The 25,481-nt window shown below is 44.6% G+C and overlaps 1 protein-coding gene across 1 annotated transcript; it reads right to left on the bottom strand.

Moving 5' to 3' along the window:
- Nucleotides 1–387: 387 nt before the first annotated feature.
- On the bottom strand, nt 388–24,701 carry LOC125727383 (fibroblast growth factor 22-like). The gene is made up of 3 exons (XM_049004052.1): nt 24,335–24,701; nt 1,842–1,945; nt 388–582 (listed from the first exon to the last, which is right to left on the bottom strand). Exons 1-3 carry the CDS (start codon nt 24,699–24,701, stop codon nt 388–390), a joined length of 666 nt encoding a protein of 221 aa, XP_048860009.1.
- Between the last annotated feature and the right edge of the window lie 780 nt (nt 24,702–25,481).

The raw sequence follows: 25,481 nt of genomic DNA, 5'->3' as shown, positions 1-25,481 counted from the left end.
ACCCTTCATGTTCTTCAATGCTCCACTCCACTAATTATCCATTTACCATCTATTTTTACCCTTTATTATAGGGGTTTTTCGTTGTCGCTGAGCTTCACTGTCAATAACAATAGTAGACGAACTATATTTACATAATATTAGCAGCTTCTTTTGGACCATAAGCTAATGTGGAAGAAAAAAATAATTTATTTTGCCCCCAAATCTCACAAACAAATTTGTATATAAAACCCCTACAAATGTACACATATGGGTAAAGTTTGTAATAATAATAATAATAATAATAATCATAATAATCATAATGACAGTAACAATCATAATAATGACAATAACAATAATAATAACACTCGTATTAGTTAACGCTAGTAGCTGCTGAGTCTGTAGTTTGAGCTATGAAGGCAACATGGGCAGAAAATGCGTGGATGGGTGTCTCCTTCGCGCCTTGTGACCTCTCCGCGGCTTCCCCCGTCCGTTTAGCGAGACGAACATCTGCCTCCCGCCGTGTTTCCAGCGCAAGGAAGCATACGTGTTGTAGCCGTTTTCCTCAATCCGCTCCTTGAACTTGCAGTTGGAGCTGTATTTCACCTGGAAGGGGGGGGGGGTGTTAAAGTCAGGTGCGTGACTGATGCTGCGAGATACAGGTGCCAGAGGAAAAGAAAGCAAAGGCTTTGGCAGGAAAGACTGACGGAGGAATCGCAGGCAAACTGACGTATTGATTTAGCGACTCTCATGTAAAAAAAAAAATGGAAGGGGAGACTTTTTTATTTAGTGCAGTGGTTGCCAGTGGGCTAATAGTATCTCGCTGGAAGCCAGTGAATGTTGGAGGGGGGTGAAATGCAATAAGCTATTTAGCTATTTAGATTATTGAATCTATGAAATATATATCCACAATCTCAATACAGTGACAACAAAGTTGATCGTGTTTACCTTACCCTGTCAGGGGAGAGTGTCTTATCAGAACTGAAGAATGAATCGCAGGCTGATGTCACAGCAGCAAGAGACCATATCCTAACCCTAAATTAGACACTTCAGTCCAATGGACGTGGCTGAGGATCAGTGTGGGATGATGAAAAGCCAACACCGCGATAGCGTGACTCTGTCAATCGTCATTAACGTATTATTCAAAGGGAAAAGTAACAGGTTATTTCCTGATTCCGGACTCATCATCAAGCTATCCTGTTTTCCCCCGTACAGCTTAAAAATGAGAGTCTGTAACCAGTCTTATCGTTGCTTAGAGACTGATTTCCAGGAAGAGATCTCAGAGTTGTAAAACGTCCAGACGCCTGACCAGGGGCGAGCTTGTTATTCGGTGGGAAGGCATTTCTGAACAACAACTGCTAGAAAGCACGCGACGTCTTCCCCATGTCCCTTATCCACCGTGACGGAACGTATCGTTCTTCTGATTGTGGCTTTTTATTATAAGTGCTAAGAGATGAAGGGTGCAGCTCTGTCGAATTCTCACGCAACTTTACGGTACAATGCAGGCTTTAGAATTCAACAGTTATTTAATTGCACATAGTGTTTTATACTCATAAGGGTGAAAGCTAAGCACCTCTCACACATTATATATACACATCGCTGTGTTGATACATATTTCCTAGATTCGATAAACTTGGGTTTTGATAAGGGTGGAGGTAACTAAGAAGGTTATTGCATTTCATCTCCCCGCTCATATTCTATCCTTCTATGCTGTACAAGGTCTCACTTTTAGTTCACTACGCTATACGTACACATAGCATGTAAAGGCAGTTTTTCTTTAAGCACGAATAACCCAAATCTCAGATGCACTATTAACAGCTGGAGGTGCAGCTATGCCCCTGCAGCTTGGGGGGGGGTTTACCTACCGATCCGAAGAGTGTGCCTCTTTTTGACATAGCCAGGTAAAGGCCAGTGCTGACGGATTTGATTGCAACGACTCCAACGCTGACAGATCGTATTTCCATGAGACCTGAAACAAAAATGGGACGAGGGCTTAAGAACACAGTTTCACCATCAAACGACAGCCGATCATAACCACTGGACAAGTCCGTGAACAGGCAGCTTTGTGATTTCCTGAGAGAAAGTTTCAAAGAAAAAAAATGACTTTCTTTTAGAGACCACTGACACTAAGGTCTGGACACTTAGGTGCGACAGAAATCAGGCAACAAGAATGCAGCTAATATATATATTTATATATATATAGGTATAGCTAAAAACCCAAATTAAAAAGCTACTTTTTTTTTGTGAAGGACTATAACTCTGCTTTTAGATTCACACCACCATTCAAACAATACTTCTATTCTGTTGTGAAAAAAGAACAGGCTTTATATTATAGGTACTTTTTCTACAATAAAAAAAATAGATTTTTTAAAATTTGTATAGAGACACTTTACTACATCCACATCAAAAAGTGCAGTCTTTCTTGCCTGCGCCTAAAAGCGGGGTTTCTGTACTCAGAACATGGACTGTCGCGCTATTCCAGGGATCTTTCAGACCTGACAGCCCTTCCTGATGATGTGCAGGTTTGTTTACCTGGAGGCAGAACACAGCGCAAAGGAAAACTCCGCACAGTCTCGCTCACTTGGCCGGCAGCGGAGCTGTTGTTGCCGTGCCTCATTCTTTCCTGCAGGCCCTGATTGCGAACCGGTCCCAAATGTGCGGATTCCAGAAAGCCCGGCTTCATTATTGTGACAATAGGCAAAATTGTTCCTCTGATGAGTTATATGCTTATTTATTGCCTTGGAGCTCCAAAGTGAAGGTAAGTGCTTTACATAGCAAGATCTCCCACAGAAAGCCATCTGGCATGACTTGTGGAGCCTTGTTTTCTGAAGGACATTGGTTGTAGAGTCAAGTGGACCTTGAGAAAGCAACAAATTCAGTTTGAAGGGAAATTATTATTATTATTATTATTATTATTATTATTATTCGGCAAGCCTGTACTGGATACACAGTTGGAATTAATGGATAGATAATAATAACCATAATAGTACCACCCTGAATGTCACAGCTCTTCTCATAAATAGTTTTCTTGTGCTTTACCGAAAATGGAAATAAGTCTTTCAAATGGAGTGCTTCCCTCGGAGCGCCACAACTGCGCCAAGGTGCTGAGTGAGGCGCGGACAGGACGCCAGTAGGAAATGAAGCAGCAGTCTCGGGCACGAACCCCCGACTCGGAAAGCCCGGCCGGCATGGTGAAGAAACGCAGCTGTTTGCGGTGGCACTGAAGTCGTTTCCGAGCTTGGATGCTGCTGAAATCTGTTTGGGGGCGAAAAACCGAAGGTGTCCCCTCCTCCCCGTCTTCCTCTCTTTTTCATCTTTTCCCTGCTTATTTAGTTGCTGTCTTTCGCTTATTGTAACTGTCTGGCACAAGAAAAGTCACATTTTATTACAATACAGCTGACCATTTACTGAACAAACTGTAATTAACATAAGTACTAACTACTTTTTTTATGGGTAAGATTAAGGAAAACTCTTTGGTCATTAGCCTTAATGCTACCTGGTGCATTCTCTCTGTTCGTCTGTCTTCAAAATGTTCATCCTGGTCAGGGTTGGTTGGTTTTAGACAGTTAACGGCACAATTCCTGTGTACACAGGAGAATCAATGCCAGCACTTCACAGGGCACAAACACTATGGGTAATCTGGAGATGCTAATTATCCTGACAGTACATCTTTGCCAGAAAACCCACACGACACAGAGCATAGATTCTATCTCCCAGCCCTGGAGATGTAAGGTTGGACGCTAATCACTGGCCCTCCACACTGACCCGATGCATAACCTAATTTTTTAAAGCATCCTTGGACTTTGGAAATGGATTTTGTGAATGAAGTAAAACCTGCATACTGCATATCACTCTAGCGCAGAAACCAAACAAGCAAAGTCCCTCATTCCACTCTCATAAAAAGTTAGGATCAATATCTAACTCACTCTCTGGATGATTGTTACAGGCTGGTTGCATAAGAGTCATCATGTTGCTTTATTGAGAAGCAGGGCTATTGAAGCTCTGTGTGGAGACAAGGGGTGTTTTTCAATATGCGTACTTGACTGTACTTGTGTTCTTGCGTACCATCATCTTCCATTGCTGAAGTCCAGTTTCAATACCAAGAGCAAAAATACAGAGGACAGTAAAAATCCTTGGATTTCGTTCTTCCTCTGCCCTAAATTTCAAGGGTACATCAGTTGCATCCTCGCCAAACAAGACCAATTCCATGATTAACTTCGCCTCAAGTTCAGTCTTGGAAGGCAAGTTAAAGACCAGTCTTACCAAGAATGCAGTTACAATTTTTGTGTCCTTGGTATTGAGAAACATTTAATGTTTGTGATTGGTTGGGTTTGGCGTTCTTAAATCAAAAGCAAACAGATCTCCTATTGTTTTTACTTATTGATTCCTTTGTTCAATGCATTCAATGGATCTTCTATGTATGTCTGCTACAGTATGGTTCGGATGCCAAGCGCTTAGATCATCATCTTCAGTGGAACGTGGATAGCAGGTAATACAGCTCGCCGAGTGCGTCTCTCTTTTGACGTGCATTGGTAAGTGGGCCCCGTTATTTGTAAGAAATTGGGCATGAAGGTACATTCCAGCTGCACGGTGGACTTTCTGATCTTTATCCTATGGCCACAGGGCTCCAATGGCAACACTAGCTATGTTTACAAATACCGGGAGTTCGCACCGTGAGCGTGCAAACCACTAATAAGCAATTAAGCTTATCTCGCAACAGACATGTGTCCGTTGTGGTTTTATGGGGAGGGGGGGGGGTCTGTCAAGTCGAACAAAAACCACCAGGGCCTGTAAGTGTCATTAACCATAATTGTCATGCAATGTAGCTTTGAAGTTTACAGTAAACTGTGCTTCGCGTACAGTAAGTACAGGGAGACATGTGGGTTTTATTCTGCTCGGACATGTGGAGAGGATTAAATATTTTGCCAAACGAAAAATTACCCACTTGTGCCAGAGATGATAGTGTTATATGGTACACATTCTTCTTAAATTGTTGTACTGGTATTTTCCTTATTAGGCATTCCGATGATCCTGTAATTAGTCAAAACGTTTTTAGATAAAGTTCTTGCATTTCGGAACATTGAAGAGGTCACTGCTATTCACGCAACAGTCATTGAAATAATCAGTCAAGTAATGATTTCAAAGGCTGTCTTCTATATTACAAGATTTTTACAGCACTGAACGCAATGAATTTTTGCATACAGATCCAGAGAAGACTAAAAGACAACTGGACTAATAAATTAAAACAGAATCGTTAATCAGACATTTTGACCGACTAAATTGTTGGTAGTGTTTTTCTACCTTCTGCTCTTTGATTAAGGAAATTGATAATGAATATACATTTTGCCCTATCCTGTCCTTGGCAAACGCCGGTAGCCTTTGACCTTGTTTTGGCCTAAGCCACGGTGAGGCAGCTATCACACGCAAATCCCACTCTATAGATGTGTAGTCAAGTGTGGACTGACCATTTTCCCATCTTCTATGGGATTTAAAAAAAAGCACAGGACAAGTCCTTTGCCTGGTCTTTTTTGTTTTCTTTTTTTACTCTTTCACTTCTTTCTTTCTCCTTTTTTGGAAGTGAGCCCATCGTCAGATCATTCAGCCTTTCTGACCTTGAGGAAAGCAAAAGGAAGGCGGGGGGGGGGGGGGAGAGGAGCTTCACAGGCATTCTATTGTCGCGGTCGTGGTACAGGGAGGCCGTGGGGCCAGGGCATGGGGGGGGGGGGGTGGCGATGGGTTGCAGGCCTGAAGGTGGTTGTAATAAGGATGGGGGGAGGTCAGAAGACTAGGTCACCTCCGATCACCCCCCCCCCCCTGCCCCCCACTCTCCCAACAGGCTTTGTTACTTACCTGAAAGGCGGAGATACAATTGCAGAACAGAAGGAGACAAGATCTTATTAATGACCATCCTTGTGCACCTCCCCCCCCCCCCCCCCCCCCCCATTGCATCACAATTAAGACGAGAAAAAAAAATGAGTGGGAGACTAAGCTAAGATTTTTTAACCCCCACCCACCCCCCCCCCCACTCTATTCGTCCTTTTTCTCTCTAGTTTTTAATTTCTCTGCCACACCCCTGCAGCGTCCACCCTGAGTCTGGTCCTTTACCAAGGGGAGGGCTGGGAATGGCTGTGCCCCCACTGGGCGGCAGCTCCTGATTGACATACCTTTTCAATTATTTCACAGTTTGCTCGCCTTTTAAATGGAGAGGCCCTGTTGTTTTTTTTGCTCTAACCCCTCCTATTCAAAACACAAGCTTTTCATGTTGGGTCTTTTCTACTGAGGCTAATGGCTGTGACCAGCACCTTTGATCTGATCTGACCCCCCTCGGCCTACTCAGACACAGGCGAAGGGTGTGTGTGTGTGTGTGCGTGTGGGTGTGTGCGGCGTGCATCAGCGTGAAAGACAAAGCGTGCATCGGTCAAAACTGTTTCAAACATGCTGGACGACTGCCATGAGAACGGGCTCCTTTCTACGCGCACGGGTGTTCACTGAGGACGCAGAAGGCTGGTTTCCCTCGAGTGACGCTGGCACTCACAAATAACAGACACACGCTGGGAACGGGTGCAGAATAATTATGGCAATTATACATAAACAAGTTCACTATCATCTGTCCAATGGATTTTTTGATACACAATAAATGAAGGATATTCAATTTTCCATTGCATTCTGTTTTGAAAATTAAAATGATACTTTATTGCTAACTCCTATGTTGGCTACGGCTCTGACTTTCTTATCATGTACGTACGCGACTGGGCTGAGGATGAGGACTGAAAGGCCTATTTGGCTTCTTAGTTGCTGTTTAATGAGTGTCTAGTGCTTCTTAGAGTTCTAAAGAGCACCCCCCCCCCCCCCCCCCCGTTTTGTCTGGACTTGGGAAGGCCGGAGCAAGAGAAAGGAAAGCTTAACTCCACATCAGGCACTCCTACCTTGTTTGCCTCTGAAATTTAAGAGGGTCGTAAGGAGGAACACACCAAATCCCCCTTAATCTCCCGCTCTTGCGTATTTGCTCTTCTTAAAAAGCCCTGAAAACACGCAATTCTTGAAATTTCCTTTTATTTTTTATGTTTTAGCGATTTAAAATTTTTTTTTTTATCTCCAGGTTTGGTGTGTTAATTCCTATTTGCCCGCAACCACGTTTGAGGCGGAATTTGCATTGAAGAGTTGAAACCGAGCAGAAAATTATGTCGATGTCATCCTTGACATTTGAGATATTGTTTAAAACTTAAAGATTATAATCTAATTTGATTTAATGTTCACTCTGTAACTTGATCGTTAAAATATCCAAGGAGATATGACCTAAGTAAGCTACATGCTAGTAGGAATATTATTACTGCGTCAGCGTTTAAGCCAGGAACAGGCTTCAGGAGATTTTGAGGAACATGTGGGAATCAAACAGGTATCTTGTCGGTCAACGTGCCGTATTTTAATATCACTATTGACGCCACAACATTACGAATGGGGAACCTGCAAATAAAGCTTGTTTAATGAGTTTATTAAGATTTCCATATGACTGAATACGGATTTCCAATCTCTAAGAGACAAAGGTTTTGCATTGTCATTCTCACAAGCAATTTAATTGTTGCCCTGGTTACATGGAGACTGTCAGGAAACATTTTGAGCAGCTCAGTTATGATGGCAAAATACGTTTAATAGTAAGGACACTGCAATAAGCTAGCCTGATTACGACACTGTTCAGGGAGGTCGAAAGATGATACGAGATAACGCCATGGTCTCGTATTACAGCACACTGGATACTGTAATCCGCTCTAGCGTCACCACTGAATAACGCTGTAAGTTTAACTCGTACCGCTTTGCTGTGTTGCGTGTCTGCAAGACGTGACTTTTATCATGAACAAACTGCAGAAATTGTACCAATAACGACAATTTCACTACTGAATAATAATGCCTAGTTTACTTGGAGAGGCTGATCATGGATGTTCACCATCTGCAGTGACATAATATGTATTGGCTATATGTGGGGCTTACAGGAAGCTTGGGGATTATGTCACAGGGATGTGATACCGCCTGTAGTTGCTATTTTAATGAGCGGCTGTCGGAAACAGAATACAGCATTAGCACCCAAATCGACCGTGTTGGGACTTGTGGGGATCACTTACAGGAGTTACTTTACAGGAGTCTGATGGAACGAATTTGCTATATCATAATGGGTCAAGCCATACATGTTCCGTGCCCAGGCGATTGCAGTGTGGTTGATGGTCAGGTCTTTCGGCTGGGATATACATGCAATCCACAGGGCCACTGGTGATGTAGACTCTAATTAATGTGAGGCAGCGGTGAACGGCTTGGAGAAAAGTTCACAAAAGCTTAAATGTGATCATACATGGGGCAACTTTTTGAGCAGTGTTGCCGGGCAACTGCTAACCGGGTGAGACAAAGGGCAACTCATCTGGATATGGGAAAAGTTGCCCAGCATCAATCAAAGATTTTTCAAAAAGAAACTTGTTGCGCAATTTCAATGGGAAATTGTCCAAGCAATATTGCCCAGTAGCATTGCTCAGGAAGTTGCCCATGGATCATCACCTTAAATCTTACAAGCATCCGCAAGATATATCCATTCCAGTGGAATTATTTCCTGCACTGGGGGCCGAAAAGAGCCATTCCCTTCTGGGTGACTCCCTCTGTCTCAATGCTTTCTTTCCACTTGGCAGGACTGGAAAAGTCTTCAGAGCATAACCTATGGAAAGCATTTTTAATAAATAAATAAATAGAATAAATAACGTATGTGTGATGGCGCCTTCGTTTCCAGCTCATAATTTTCAAAGTACATGTTGCTTTTCCCCGCATGACTACCGTTGATAGACGTTAAAAGGTGGTGCCCGGGGTAGGTCTGGCCACGTCGCACCCTTTCCTTTATGACGTAAGACCGGACCGCCCAGCCGTTACTGCTTTGATGGGTACTCACCAGTAAAATAGGCACTCGAGTCTAATTTACTGCTGTCATCCCGACACAGAAAGGGCTATTCCTCATTGTAATTAAAGTTATTATTTTAAGCAAACCAGCTGTTTTGTTTTGTAAAAAAAGAGAAAATTCAAGGGGAGGCCGCATAGCTGTACGGAGTCTGTGAAGTCACATCTGTGAGCCTGGTTCTGCAGGTGTGTGAGGCGCGGACTGCAGGCCCGTCTGCCAGAGACGCCCCAGAAAGTTACATCCCAGTCAAATCTGATGAGAGGGGACCCCCCCACCCCATCTGTTGGTACAATATACTGGAGCCCAAGGTGATCTTTCGCAAGGGAGTCACTCTGGATTCCCAGTTCACAGTTTGTCCGGTCTTCACCGCAAAGCCTGAGTACCAAATGTGCTCATGTGTTCCCTCACGTGTGGCCCAGATCGAGGTGGGGGGGTGGTCTCATGGAGCAGAGGACACAGCTAGAATACAAAAAAAGCCTGGTTGATGCGGCATCTCCCCCGACTCAGATTCCGCCTGTTGTTCCCCTCCTCTCTCCTGCTGATGGGGCTGATAAGATTATCCTCCAGCAAAGTCCTGGTTTGTCCCTCCGGGCTGTAAGGCATCCCCGCTTGGAGGACAGACACCTCCTCACCCAGGGGCGTAGGAACTGAAGGGGACGGTGGGGGACGTGTACTCGCCAATATTTAATTAGTCTTCATTCAGGCTCCCTATAAATAGACCCTTGCCTTTATATCAGGATTCCCAGAGTTTGCATGTTTTGCTGCTGAAACATACCTTAACCTTTTTGTAAACTGCCCCCTGAGAACTAGAATTAGGGAACCCTGCTTTATATTATTCTGTTGTGTGCCCCCCCTCAATATCAAACTCTCTTTCCAACACCATTGTCCTCACCGTTCCAAGACTCACACTGAGTTTATATCAGCTCTGAAACCCTGACACATATTTACCTTACTCAGCAGATGCTTTTGGCCAATGTTACGTATATGTGAGTTCCAGAGATCAGGGTCAGACAGGGTCCCTGGTGCAGCTGGGGTTACGAACACTATTGCAGTTACTCTGCTGGGATTTGAACCAACAACCTTTCAGATACAGGCACAGAACCCAAACATAAATTATTAAATTCTATTAAATTTAGAGACTATGTTGCATCATTCAAGATTATATTTTTCATTCCTATAGTTAGATGAGAGATCAAGATGATGTATATTTTTAATACTCGCATTATACCGGCACCCCATGAGGGATGTACCCCAGCTGCATGCCCTGTGCTGCCTGGGACGGGCTCCAGGCTTGCATTATGCCGCAACTGCATTTTCATTAATAATTGTTAGTTAGGTTATAACTAAATAATAACACTTTACGAACAGGGCTGCCAGCATATGCTGTGAAACTACGGTAGATAGCTCAAACTACAGCAGCAGGTCTGATACTCAGACTGGCGAAATACTCTCACATCCCATATCTTTATTCATGAACCCCATATAAATGGAGCTAAGTGCTGCACGGTGGTGCATCCCCTTGACCCTAATCCTGACCCTGATCCTGACCTTAACCATGTTCATGGAATGATACCTACTCACACCAAATCTCCCATCAGCACCTACACTCCGCCTCTCCTTCTACCATCAGAATCATCTGATGATTCCTCCACCACATGAGAACAGTAGAATTCATGGTTCTCCACAAGAAGCACCTCAGTGGTGGAATGGACTGCCCAGCTATATCTGGTCTGCAGAATCGCTCATCACCTTCGAGAAACATCACAAGATCCATTTTTTCTGAGAAACACTCCACTAACCTTACAGACAGTCTCCAGGTAACGACTGAAGCGCGTTCCCTTTAAGTCTTTAAGTCAAATTTGTCGGTAAGTTGCAAAATAGCAATACAGTAGATGATATTAATAATATTCAGTAATAATAAATGCATCTACATATGGTACTATACTGTACTTGAGCAGACAAACCACTGAAGCCACACAATTTTTTCACCAGTGTCATATACTAGTGCGTGTGTTTCTTATTATGAATGATTGTATTTTCATTTGATAGGAGATTTACGGCAGTCCATCTGTAGTTGCAAGTTGTCCGTACGTCAGGGCTTGTACTGCCTACTGTACCACTGGCCCAATTATCAGCTTTTTTGATGCTAGGTTCTAAGGTATCTTGTGCGCGCTGCCTGCCATTCGTTGGAAGCTCAGCTAATAGCTGTGTCCCGGTAACGTTTCTGCTGCGGAAATCCAGCCAGGCTCGTGTCTGTCAGGGTCAAATTAACAGTGTGCAGAAACAACATGTCAGGTTTTCACTCTAACTCTCATGCTGTCCTCGAAAGACAAAACCCTAAACATCACTTCAGTATACACTAATTTGCACAGTCATAAATCACTGTAAAAACAGTTCATAAATCATAAAGATCATTTTATGTATATCAACAAAGAACAGTAAATAACTACCAAACAAATATTAGTTTCGTGAGGAGCTTTACCAAATTGCTCTTAATACAGATCAACATTATTATAGTCATTAAAACACCCTGGGGTGTTATTTTTAATGTTTTTTTTAAGTGAATTAAACACAACTCAGGGGTCGAAATAAGGTCAGACTTGATTACTGAGTCATATTTTGACTCAAACTTGTTTTCCGTACTGGAAAGGAACGAGCACCCTGTCCATGCTAAGTCTGGCCCGCCATCTGAACACGCTTTATAGAATATTTTACGGCTCATGTGTGCTTGGCGTAACACCATCTTTTTAAACGAAAACTATTTCAACAATTTCATAGTCAATAAAGTTTAGTAGTTTTAGCACGCTATCCCGCGAAATCGCACTAAGCTTCCCTTTGCCATCGCACACCACAAGCATCATACTCCTTATCCCACTGGACACAATCTCACTCCGTCCCCCTGCCCCCCCATTCAGATTTTATCCAGAATGCTAGCTAGATGATGCCGCTCGTTAAAAATAAAATTCCCAAAAGTTGCAGCACATGCAGCGTGATTTTGAAGTAAACATTCGATGCGATGGAAATCCCAGCCGCAGCTGAGGAGCAGGTGCTGGTGTGAGCGACTCACCGAGTACATTGGGGGGGGGGGGGTCCTACTGGCCAGCCGGTGTGCCCCCCAGGCACAGACTCTGTCCTGTTCCGCCTTTGTAAGGCTCTGAAAGGGTGCTTTGGTGGGGGGAGAAAGGGAACTAGCCAGGTCTCTGTAGGCTATTAAGGCAAATTACAGGTATCTAGTTACCTCTGTGGTGTGACCGGCTGGGAGAAGACCACAAGGGGCAAGCGGCAGAGCAAGGGTCACCAGGGGACACCAGAGCCCCTCACTGCCCGCCTCCAGCTTCTCCGCAAAAGCGGCAGGTCAAACACAGAGATCCACCGCATGCATCCATCACTGGCCGACTCCGCCAGCCCCCCCACGCAATTCCATCTTACATCATATAAAGGGAAAAACAGATGTTTCCCCCGTGCTTTGTAGATATCTACCGAAGAACAAAGCCATCACACTGAAAAATGTTTCCCTGAATTACGATATGCTGACAACCGGAGAACAAACTGCGCCGACATGTTCTACATCACAGCAGAAACAAGACGCATCACAGCAAGGGGGTGGAGCCTCCATGATTAGCATTAGTATAGGAAAAATTATCTTTATCATATATATATGTGTATGTACAACATATTATACTGGACATACTCTTCATGCTGAAATTTCATACTGAGTTTGGTTTCATATTACGGGGAGCATAACAATATTGCTAGATAAACTGTCTACTGATTGTAAAAGGGAAGTGTTTGATATTTAATCGTAAGCTTGTAAGCAACATAATATCTGTGTAGTCTACCAAATATTTACTATTATGGCAGAAGGCTTGCTAGTTTAATAAACAGTGCCATTTTTGTTTGCTGTGTACTGTACATATTTAGTTAGTTATGAGTGAAATATACTTCTCCCACCGCAAGGATATTTGTAGAATATTTTAGAATAATATTTTTCAATAATTCCCGTGACCATGTAATGATTAATATATAACGATTAATATGGATGGATAGATTTTAGCTCTATATAAGATACCATATGAATCCTTAAACATCATAAAACATACTGACAAGACAGAAAGAATTAATATTATCAACCGTAATTTAAAAATGAAAAGCCAAAGCTGCAGTCTGTTATAGTCAATGGTATATTCCACTTTCAAAGAGGAAATGTGTCATTAAAGCCTACATTTCCTGTGGTGGTAATGACCAGTCAACTTGTGTTCCTGCCCCTCGACTTTCTACTTAAACCCTAAATGTGGGTCGTCATTTCCATTCTTTGTAAATCAAAGTAAGAAGGTGAATCGACCCAGGGAATGCCGTCCTTTCTGTTCGGAGGAGCGTGGAGAGAGGTCTTCGGGTGGATGGCCTTCCCCGTCCTCTCCTATCCTCTTTCCTAAGTGTTCAGTTTACTTCAGGCCCCTATGCTGGCCTGACCATCTCCAAATGAGGCAAACTTCCGCAGAAGTCTTTCATAACCAACCACCATGCTCAGATAAGAGTCAGTTTCCACAATCAACGTGCATGGAAGGTAGTGGAGCCAGAGTAATGAATGCGAGATCAGTGCAGCTGATTTACGCACCGTGAGAGAGGACAAAAGAGCAAAAACCGTGAAAAATGACACAGTCCTCTGCAGACAAGTCAACTACAAACAGCTGTGACAAACACATCTTTTATCTCAGCAACACAACTTAGAGTTCTTGTCGTAGCTAGCTAACTTGTTAGTGGCAAAATTTAGCATTGTTTTCCCTGAAACTACCAATGTAATATAAATTCTGGGCTGTAAAAACATGGCAGCGTTTTATAAGACATTCCACAAAACCAAGGAATAATGCTGGTCAAGTGCAACGACTCATTTTACAATCTGACCCCAATTCCTTCATCCAATAGCTGATTCATCATAATTCAATGTGGCAATGGAACACTAGACAAGTCATATAACCTACTTCAGTCAGACTGTAGTTACATTACCATCAGAACACAAACTCAACAGAAAAATACAGCGTATCTTAATTAAATTTACCCGTTAACTTTTGAATAGCTATAAATGCCCACTAGCTAGGGGGCGCCAGCTGATTTCTGAAGTTTCTAACTTTCTCCTAATAATTCTTCTTAAATATATTAATTTGGATTTGTCTGTTTGATACATCAGTTAAAGATTAGACAGAATTTAGAGCAAAAATAAATGTCTACATGAACAAATCCTCAGGACACAAGCTGATTGTCACTATGAAGATTCTTCCATTTCAAAAGATGTGCCTGCAATATTTCATTGCTTCTTTAAATTTATTGATATTCAGTTACACACATGTGTGACTGACATTGGAGGAGTTATTTAAGTGTTCTTGCAAAATTATCAACTGAAAATGAATGGTTCACAGTAAATGCCTGATTGGCTGGAGGTGGCTGTTGCGATAAATTTATTGTCAAACATGCACTTTGAAACAGAGGCTCCATTGATCTGGAGGTGATGAAGGGGCTGGAATTCATGCGAGAAAACATCAAGCGCACCATTGAACGTTATTTATGTGGAATATTTCAGTTTTAACTGTTGAGAAAAATCTGAATCTTTTTAGCAGTGGTGACGCTGGAACATAATTTTAAACAGTTTTCTCTCCGTTTAGTTCACGTTCTCTTTAACAGTAGACGAAAACACTAAAATGAGTTTTTAAAATCATTTTCAGTTCAAAGGCCAAAGATAATGTCTGTATGTAAACCAGCATGATCTGACATTAATATAAAGTTGTTCTAAACAATGCAGAAGCTTCCAGATGGTGGTTTGACACTTAAATATTTAAAAAGCCGGCCCAGGTGTTACATTTGAGAATGAATTTTGGTGTAATTTTGCTCCATCCTCACTCCAGACAGCCGTTACCTGAGAATGCTGTCCCACAATGTCTGACAATGCCTGACGATTCCCTTATATACCACCAAGGTATATGAGGGGAGCCATTTGTGACATAACGATAAAATTATTAATATCGTGGGCACGTTCTACTTATTTGTTCCCTAATATTGCGTTTTATTAATCTCTTTGCTTGTTTTAATTAAATGTTTTATTAATTCGTTCCCTCATTTTCCTTAAATTGTGGCCACGTTCGACTAAACCGTTCTCATAATATGTTAAAACATGTCCACCATGTATGCAACTTTTATCATAACGTCTTCAGCGGGCTTCTGTCTTTTCATATAAAAATCATATTAAAATATTTTTTATCAACGTCAGGGGCTAAAACGATTCAGATATGTAGCTTGTTAACAGAAAACGTATGATTGTTCGTTTAATTTAATAGGAGTGGCGCATAGCGTGACAGAAGTTATTCTAGAGTAACAGATTTCAGATTGGGCATTATAAGTTAGCGTTCTGTAGGAAAATTCACAGGCAATTATGTAGACGGCATCATTCGTCACATTAACTGAAATTGCTGTCACATTAACATTGTGACAATGTTGTAAATATTGTATGTTAATATATAAGCTGTATGACTATAAATAAGGTGATATTAGCTATTAACTAATGCCTTGACCCTGTGGTCGACAAGGTTTTTTTGAATGTGGGGTGGACACACTGGCATAAAACTAATATTTTATTTTAAATGTGGGGGGGCCCAAACGATTAATTATGTAATGTGAGGGGGACACATCCCCCTCAGATTTAATGATGCCGACGCCCATGAGTTAATGAAGTGCCTCTTCGGTCGGGAGTCTGTCCACGCCTGTGTGGTAGTTGTGCCCAGGGGGGTCCTCACTTTAATCATGGTGAGGGAGAGCCTCCAGAGTGGGCATCACATCCGTCATAAGCGCGCGCCATCAAAGGGCTCACAGACAGTTACGAGCGGATCCATGGGGCGCTCTTTGAGTCCACCCCCCCCCCTCCTCCATTTCCTGCACTTTACTGCTATCAAAAGACAGGCATTACAGTCTGAGACCATTCCCGAGTGCCGCTAAATTGCTCCGAGTCGCATCTGCGGCTGGTTTGCCATCCAGACGCAACCCTGAGTGGAAACAGAACCACAGAAAACCAAAACAGGCTGAGGGGACTCCAACCGCGTGTGCCTTCATCCTTTGTTGCTTGGAGGACAAATCGTACAACCTTAATTGCAACGAAATTAGATAAATCTGAATTCAACCAAATTCTGTCAGGTTATGGACTGAAAGGCTAACTGAGCTCTTTGTCACATGTCAAAAGCAAGCTGGGCCCCTGTGTTTCATGTCTTCAATGTTGAGTTTCCTCTCGTATTGTCAAGCCGTGCGGCTGTTTTTCAGTGTGGCCCTCACGCTGAAGCCAGCGAGTAATAAAAAAAGAATCCTATGGAAATCAAATGGGAAATGGAAATGTTATGCAAGCACTTAGAGGCTGGTTAAGGCTGCAGCCGGGCGGCGTGACGCGGAGCCATGATGTGAACGTGTCATTTCCATTATTGAAATCAGACTGGCAGACAGGAAGGTGATGGGCGGCTGGCCAGGCAAATCAAGTGGCTGTCAGGCTTGTCACTCGGTCCACTGGCGTGAGGTTCTGACCCTGACACAATCCACTGGACACGAGGGGGGCAGCTGGCACTCCCCACACCCCCTTTGTCGTTATGTACAATTATCCAAATGGCGTCTCTGTCAGGAGGCCCCAGTCACTGACCCCGTGTCCTCAGGTGCCTGTCCCTCTTCTGGGTGCTGGGTGTTGGATTCTGGGACGCCTCGTTACGCACCGTCACAGGGACCTGACAGGCACTGCCTTTACAGTATTTCCCCGGAGTCCTCCCTGACGCAAATGTGCGCATCCAAATTCGGAAGTCTACAATTTCACGTGCAGCCAACATGACCCCCCTCCCCCATGCACTTTCCGTTGGAACAATCACCCCCACCCCCCATGCACTTCCTGTTGGTACAATCACCCCCACCCCCCATGCACTTCCTGTTAGTACAATCACCCCCATCTTCATGTACTGCCTATTGGTACAATCACCCCCACCCCCTATGCACTTCCTGCTGGTACAATCTCCTCTCCCCCCCATGTTCTTCTTGTTGGTACAATCCCCTCTCCCCCCCCATGCACTTCTTGGTGGTACAATCCCCTCTCCCCCATACAGCCCCCAGTCCTATGCCTCTGACCACTCACTCTGCCCTAATTAGAGAGGTGGGTACAGAGCTGCTTGCAGGGGCATTTGGAGTTTGCTGGAAGGTGAGGTCTGCTTCAAATTAGACATCAGGCTATGGACACACGCAACTTTTTCAGTTCACAATGCAGCCCTTCCTCCCGCGAGGGCACCGGCATGAACAGTACAAACGCACAGCGACACGCAGCTTTCATCCTGAACAGTTCACGTAACATGAATGCACAGAGAATCGGACCCATGAGACGGTTCCCACAAGTGTGTCTGAACGGGCTGAGCAGAGCTGTCACAGATACTTTGTAGATAAAGCTCCTCACCATGTTTGGCCAAGGTTTGGTTTCAACAGCCTTGACCAAATCACTCCCCCCCCAAACGTCCACAGTACTCCCACAACATTGGTAAGGACATGTCCATACCATCCAAAACCAAATCTACGGCCCTTTATCTAGCCTGTTGATATCACCAAAAAACTACGGTAGTAGGAGACTTCAGAAAGCACCATCATTTAACTCATTATTTCCATGTGAGGAAAGGCTGAAATCTCATAACAAAGCAGAACTTCTGCAACATCAGTGATCTGAGGTCATGGTGTAGTCAGGTATCAGGATACTTATCAGCAGTAGCCTGTAATCTCTATCACCGTGCACATGAGACATAGACCTATAAAAATTTGGGATTGTTGCCATGGGAACATGCACTGGATTACCAACAAGGATTTAAATGATTGTTGTTTAGGAGTAAGACAACAATCGGGTGAATCCCGAAACGTGACAGTGACCTTGATGATAAAGCCATGATTGGCTCCTCGGAGAGTACGCGCACACATGGCAGACAACAGCCCCCTCGGACGCACATTAGCGTCCGTTTGCATAACACGGACTCATCTGGCTAAATGGACGCCATGGCGATATTCCTGCATTTCTTCACCTTCATATTTATATATCAACTGGTCCATACAAGCAGCTTTCCTTGGCTTTAAGCCTGGGGATAATTTTATATGAACCCAGTTAACAGCAAAGGGTGGGAAGACCTAGATTTGCCCGTGTCAGACTTTGTGCGCATCATGCACTGGGTTTATTGCTTCCTTTTATGACCCAGCGGAGTCATATCTGATGCTCTGTTGGGTGGGTAATCACCTGTGGGTGCGTCGGCATTCCTGGGGCTGCCACTCTGCTCATTATTCAGCTCGCCAGTCATTCACGCATGTTAGTACTATTTTTATTTTGCTGTTGACTTTATTCAATGCAGCTACCAAACTCTACGCTACTTTAAGGAGTAACTGCGATTAGAAATCACTGTACAGCATTAGGGAATCCTTTAGTCTGGGAAACCAAACACTGATTGCATTCGTAGGTATACTTTATATAGTTTTCTTTTCCCCTTGTAGGATATGTCCCAAGTCATGCTGTCTGCTTTTATTTGACTGGGAAGATAAAATGATTCATTGAACTGGTCAGTACAGAACCATTTCAAATCTAGCATACAGCCAAGGGTCTGGCTACTGCAAACGTTGTGTAATCAGTGAGTGTATGTCTGGCTTTTTCTGCCCTGCTAGGCTGTTTGAGGCACAGCAGTAAGGCTCCGATGATAGTATTTCCTTTGGCAGTTGGGCCCAAGCTTACCGCCCTGCATGACTAACTCATGTTCCCCCAGCTGATCTAATTATTACTTGTTTTACCTCCCTCACGCAAACTAATGGTCTCGGCAAAAAAGCAGCAGTAACAACTAAAGTCTTCTTATTAGGGCAAGTAGATAAAAATCTCACCTTAACATGCAAAAAAGGTCCTGGTGTGAGGAAATCACTGATGCCAAGAGAGAATGTCTTTCACCTTAGTATCGCCTAATAACTTATAATTCATGCATTTGTCGCTTTTATGTACAACTGTGCACCATGCAGGTAGCGGCAACTAAATAATAGATTATGAATCGATACATTTAGCCTGACGTTGTCGGCATGGCCTTTAAGGCCCCCTAGAACTGATTCCGTTTTTGTCAAAAGCTCCTTTTGTGGCCTTGTGATCGGCCTCCCCGGCACGAACGTGAATGGGTTCAGTATCGTTTACCACGCTTTTGAAAGGAGGCCTCATTACGGAGCTTGTGTAGCGAGCCGCTAGACACGTCCCTCTTTGGAACTCAGACGCACGGGACAAAAACGGGGAATGGGCTCTTGGAGACAAAGTCAGACTCAGTAAACCTACTGCTGAACCCCGTAAATAAGAATAAAGGGGGCAAAGAAAGGCTTGGGACCAGACTCTAGCTGTTAACCACTAATTGCTACACTTCTTGCCATTCATGATATCAAACTCTGGTGCTAAAGGCCAGGGAGGTTAGACTAATTAGAATCTTGCTGGCACACTTCCCCTGCCCTGCCGAATCCCAGAATTCCCAGGGTGTGTGTGTGTGCATTTTACTTTATTTTTTTTCTACAACTCAATGCCAGGGAACAGCTGGCAAGGGATCAATTTTCATTGTTTTCCATTAGGTCCGGAGCTGTGTCCCCCTGTTCGGAAGGATTTAAAAGACAGCATTCGTGGGATTTCCTCCCCCCGCTGGCACGATTGCCTGACGAAGACCCCTTTGCTTGGGGCTTCTATCACTAAACCTTACATAAGACCTAATGAGCCGCAGGAAACAGTCCAGGCCTCCTGTTCTCATGCCGTTCCAGGCCCAAGCCATGTGGCTAAGCCTGTTGCATCAGTGCCGGTTCCTACCTGTCTATCCTTCAGCCAATCATTTTCTTCATCTTATGCTCCATGCTGCTGGCATTAGCTCTTCGGTCCAAACGTTTGCTCAGAGTTCTAACTGCGAGTTTTAAGATCTTTATGGTCCTTAGGGCTACAAGATTGAACTGCAGCATCTACAGTACTGCGCAAAAGTCTTAGGCAGTTAAAGAAAATGATTTTTAAATGGTCATCATGTTGGTGTAGAACTGTTATACTACGTCTGTCAAGATGTGTCACCTTAGCCATTTCAAAACTTTGCCTAAAGTCACCCCAGTATTTGCACTTACCACCCAGTACACATATATTTTTTGACTGGACCACCAGCATACCATGTTTAGCTAATCAATACCTCAATGAGTCATTTAATTAATTAATCGATCAGTCAATTAATCCCCTGAGGAGAGGTTTGGGAACTGAAGCGGTGTTCATCTAGACATCCAAGAAGATAACTTTACTCAATAACTTTTTGGAGAACAGAAGAAAGTTGCGTTAATTTTTATTGGGCTACTGTTAATTTGCCAATATTATAATATTACGTTGTTTTTTCCCTATGCAAATATATACTTACAACCTAGAAAAATAGGTTTAAACATTTTCTTTGACTGCATCAGACTTTTGCACAGTACAGTAGACAGATGACGTTTGCAAAGCAGCCAAAGTTATTTATGCTCCTAGAAACTTGGAGTACAGATTTACACCTGCATCCGTCAGAACAGAAAAATGGAGAGACTTAGAAAATGTGGAACAACTGAGCAGGGATCGTGAACCATAACGATCTCAGCCACGAGGCCCGTTTTCTGTGCTTGCCGCTACTATCAACTTCACTGCTTTAAACATGTTTGAGCAACAGTGCACCTGTGAGAAGCACTGGAAAGGTAGCTGTTGAGCTATCTATTTACTCTGTGTGCTGACCTTCCCTGCTGATTTTCCAGAGAGATGGTTGCCCTTTTCAATAAATAAATATACAACTGTTTTATTTTCCTTGCATATTCCAAAGCGGTGGACCATTTTCTTCCCATGGGTGTCATCCAAGCTAAACAAGCATATGAAATCACCGAACAAAACTCATACATCCAGCGCAGGCAAGCAAAACTCGGTAAACATGACACAAGCAGCCATAAATACTGGACAAATTAAGCAGGGGGGAAAAAGTGCTCTGGCATCCGGCTGGGTGGCAATATTTTAATGCAAATGACTTCTCCGATCGTACTGCTCGCATGACCTTATTTCCGCAGGTTGCATGTCGTGTCAGTGCCTGGGTGCCAGTGAGGCTTTTGATGTGTGGAGCCACACACACACACACCCATAAATTCAACAGTGTGTCCTTTTCAAAGTGAGATGTAAAAGGCGCGTGTACTGGACAGCTCTGCCTGTAATATTTCACGACACCCCAGGAAAAATCAGATGGAAAACAACCTTTTCCGAGTGTAATCATTATAGATGGATTTTGAGTCGGACTCAGTCTGGCCAAGGTGAGGGGAGGGGGGGGCGCGGCACAAATCATTATGTTGTTATTTTCCCAGTGGCAGTTTCATTACCCTGTAATAAGGTGGCGTGACCCCTCCCAGGGTGGTGGGCCTGAAGACAGCGTGTAATTAAGGGAGCACGACCTGTGACCCCAGAGAGGATATGATGTCGCAGGGGTGGTGCGTGGATTTCCAGGTTAGGACTCTGCTCTCCTGATCGGAAGGTCACCGGTTCAAATCCCTGGGTTTGACAATTATTTTACTATCGGGCCTCTGAGCGAGGCCCCTAACTCCCAATTGCTCCAGGGGCAACTATGTCAATTGGATAAAATGATTCACTAAATAAAGGATGCATGTCTCATTTTATGATGCATTGCAGGTTTTACATTTAATATTAACAACTTAGGAAGTCATTTTCCATTCATCTACTTCTGCTAGAACGGCCCCAAAAACGTTACATTTGAACAATTCCGTGTTACACATGATACAATCAACCAGACAAGACTAAAAGATCACACAGCAGTATCTCACGCCGAGTAAGAGTGTTGTGTCACAAAGCGCTCGAGCTGCATGGCACACACACACACACACACACACACACACACACACACACACACACACACACACACATACCCATCATCAACTATGCATGACCTGCCGCTTCTGCCCGGCCTAGTAACGGAGCGTGGTAAGGAGCTGGGGGGAGGTGCCGTGCCGGACAGAACCTAACGTCGTTCCGTGGTACGATTTCATGGGCGAAATCAGTGCTGCCACTCTGGTATCATCGATTAGCTCTGTGACACTGACATCTTTTAATTTCCTCTGTACTATCCAATATGGCCGCTGATTCTCCACACCGGCCTTTAGGAAATTTGAGAAAGCCTGTTTTACTGTATATTTGGGTTACCGTCTCCATGTCCTTTGCACTGAGCTCACCTTCCCCGTTACCCCTCCCACTCATCCCGGCCATGGGCCCCGCCATGCGCTGGCTCTTCTCTCAGCGCCTCCAGACATCGACCCGCTGGGATTGATACAATATTTTCAATTAGCAAGGGCCCGTTGACTAATTTTTACTGTTTTTACACCTGAAGGGGTTGGAAGTTGGAAGTGCGGGCTGGAAAAAGTGGGCAGGGTTAGGGCAGTGTGCAGGGGCAGGGGTAGGGGCAAGAGAAGGGACAGGAACAGCACAGGAGGGGTGACTTCAGCCACCAGGTCCAAGCAGGCAAATGTCCAGCTTTGGGGTATATGAGGGTGGGTGAGTGTGTATGGGGTGTGTGACTGTGCGTGTATTTGAGTGTGCGTGAGAAGGAAGGAGTAAGCGAGGACTCTGCGAATGTTTGAATGCCGCCCCACTGTCGTTCCCACACGCACCCGCTCACACGCCATGACCCAGGTCTCCGGCTAGCCCAATATGCGGAATCATCACAGCGTGGCTCTGACGGCATCGTGCAGCAACGCATTTCACGAACCAACCGAGCCCTACACTGAAGGAAAAGGATGATAAAATGCGAATGTGTTACTTCTTCAGACCTCCTGTGGCCTGGCACTGCTGTCTATCTGTTAGTGACTCGGCATTAAAAATTTACCACTTGTTAACCTTGCTGTCAAATCTATTATGCAATGACAGTATCAATATTAATGGAAGAGGGCAACTCTAAAAGAAAATACATTGCAATTAACTTTGCAATTGGATAGATCTCAAATTGGACACAAAATTTGACACACAAATACAAAGGGGGGGTAAACCATTGTGACCAAAGAGCTCAGCCCCGAACCCCGGATGCGTACCTTATAAGGCCGATAAGCATCTTTTGCAACACTGTGCATGATGTCTATATTTCCACTGCAGTAAATGAAGAGCTAGCAGCTGCACTGCATGTACACATGTGTGGCCACAACAGTCTGAGACACGAAATTATCTAAATTACCAAAGTTTAGCACATTACAGCACCGTCCCGCACGTAAAAAAAAAACACGTTAGAGTCCCACCTGATTCCCAAATTCATTCGCACTGGTTCGTTTAGGATAAGATGACCCCGTGTGTGCGTTAAGTTTTTTTTTTTTTTCCACTCAAGTTGTCAACAGCGTCATGTCCTTTGTCTAGAAATAGGAACAATGACACCGCTGACAGCATCCTGCTGGAGAACCGTGACTCAGGGGTCAGAGTTTGCTCCGTAACGCCGGCCGCGTGCGTGCACGTCACCCAGCTGAGAGAATCCTGTCATCTAAATGACAGCGAGTGGCTACCCAGCCGAAAGACATGCGCCATGCTGAAAATGAAAAATAATAACCAAGTAATGAGTGTTGGCGTATCACTCTGCAGTCCAGCAGTCATCTAAGAGCGATAGGAACAGCCCGGTAACATGTAAAGCAAAAGTACGTGCCAGACCCTAAGCTGAGCTTATTCCCAGTTTAATATTTCTACTGCGGTACAGGGTCAAGAACAGCACCAGATGGTAAGGACATTGCCCTCAGGGAGGTGTGCAGCCGTATTAGTGAAGGCATTTCTGGGCTGATTTATCAGCCGGCTGTAAACGTACGGGCATCGGCAAACTCAAAAAGTCTCCGGCTGCAGGTGATAAATGAGTTTGCACAGTCTGGTTTTTAAACCTCGTCCATTAGAGTTTGAGACTTTCAGTTAGATTTTCATAAGCAAATTTCCCAAACTGGAAAGTTCTCCAGGACAGCATAAAATACAGTCATGAGCATCTGTATTTTAAACAGAATAAGTATGAAATATGAACTGAAATGAGCGGATGCTACATCACTTGAAAGACGTTCCGTTCGGTCTTGACAAGTTAATCCCCGTGAAACCGAAGCCTTGTCCCCCAAACTGGCGTGGGATGTCTTTGCTCAGCCCTGTGGTTAGAAGCAGTGTTTCATTCCCCCATGGGGTGTTCTGCCCAGCCGCCGACGGTTTCCTCGTGGAGCATGCCGGCAGAACGTGCGATGGGTTGGCATAGTCAACGCCAATAAAATGCCAAGGTCCAGATAAGAGGAAACATCTTTAAACCCTGCCCGTCTAATCAACCACCGCCCCCCCCCCCCCCCCCCCCCATCCCGCCAGCCACGCCAGGATCGGCAGTCCCGGCAACTTACTGTCGGCGTAGTTTTTGCGTCGAGTCCCATCCACCTTGCCCGTCTTGTCGATGCACAGGAAGAACTTGTTGGCGGAATAGAGTCTTCGCAGCCGCACGTCACCCTCCAGGTGGTTGTAGCTGCGGGTGTGGCGCTCTAGCGTCCAGGAGCAGTTTGTACCCCCCGCCAGCCCCGGCAGAGTCTCATGGCCCGTTCCCCCTTGACCCCCCAGGGGACACTCTCCCAGGACGGTCCCGGCCACCAGGAGCAATGTGAAGCATGCCAAGCAGAAGGAGGTCGCCCCAGGGAAAAAGCGTCCAGCGGAGGGGACGGCGTCCAGGACCAAGTCAGGACAGAGACGGACAACGGGGGGCGTCCATTTGCACATGATGCGTCAGGCTCCCACGATGCACTTTGCACACGCAGAGGACATGCTGCTGGTCTGGCTGATTCTGATGTAGAGATTTGTGGGATGAACTGCGGCCGGCGAGAAGAAAGCAGAACTTGTCCACCCTGGAGTAGAGGAGGAAACTTTCAACTTCAGCTTCAAGTCTTCCTGCAAGTTTTGCCAAAAGTTGCCCCTTTTGCAACGAACCAGTTTAGTTCTTTGGAAAAAGGTTATTTGTCTTTTTTATTTTATTGCTTTATTTCTTCTTGGGGATGATTGGTTTTTGTAATTCCAGTGCAGCACCAATGTCTCAGTCGTCCTAAATGTCCGGCCGGTGATCACGTCAGTACCCCCCTCCGGCTGCCGAAATTTCTCCTCTTCTCTGATGTTCACCTTGTGGGACTCGCTTGCCAGCTGTGCTGAGCCTGGACCGGGTGTCTGTCTCGCTGTCTGAATGAAAGTTGAATGAAAAGTGAGTGAGCAGGTGATTGTGTGTCTACGGATGGAGGTGTGTCTGTGTGTGTGTGGCTGTGTATCTGTGTGTGGTGTATGCGTGTGCGTTTGAGTGTGTGTGAGTTCAGGCTAGACACAGAGAGGAGAGAGAGAGAGAGAGAGAGAGAGAGAGAAAGAGTAGAGCGACAGAGAGAGAGAGAGGAGAGACAGGGAGAAACAGTCAACATGCGCGTAAATTCTTGTGTGTGGCAATGAAATGGCTTACAAGTTGCCCGCGTCCTCTCTCCAGTGTCTTTGAGGTGTCTTTGCCTGGCCTTATGTTATATC

The sequence above is a fragment of the Brienomyrus brachyistius genome, unplaced genomic scaffold (genome assembly GCF_023856365.1).
Source record: "Brienomyrus brachyistius isolate T26 unplaced genomic scaffold, BBRACH_0.4 scaffold96, whole genome shotgun sequence".
Classification (NCBI taxonomy): domain Eukaryota; kingdom Metazoa; phylum Chordata; class Actinopteri; order Osteoglossiformes; family Mormyridae; genus Brienomyrus; species Brienomyrus brachyistius.
The sequence above is the reverse complement of the archived record's forward strand: the minus strand, read 5'-3'. Positions and strand labels throughout refer to the sequence as shown.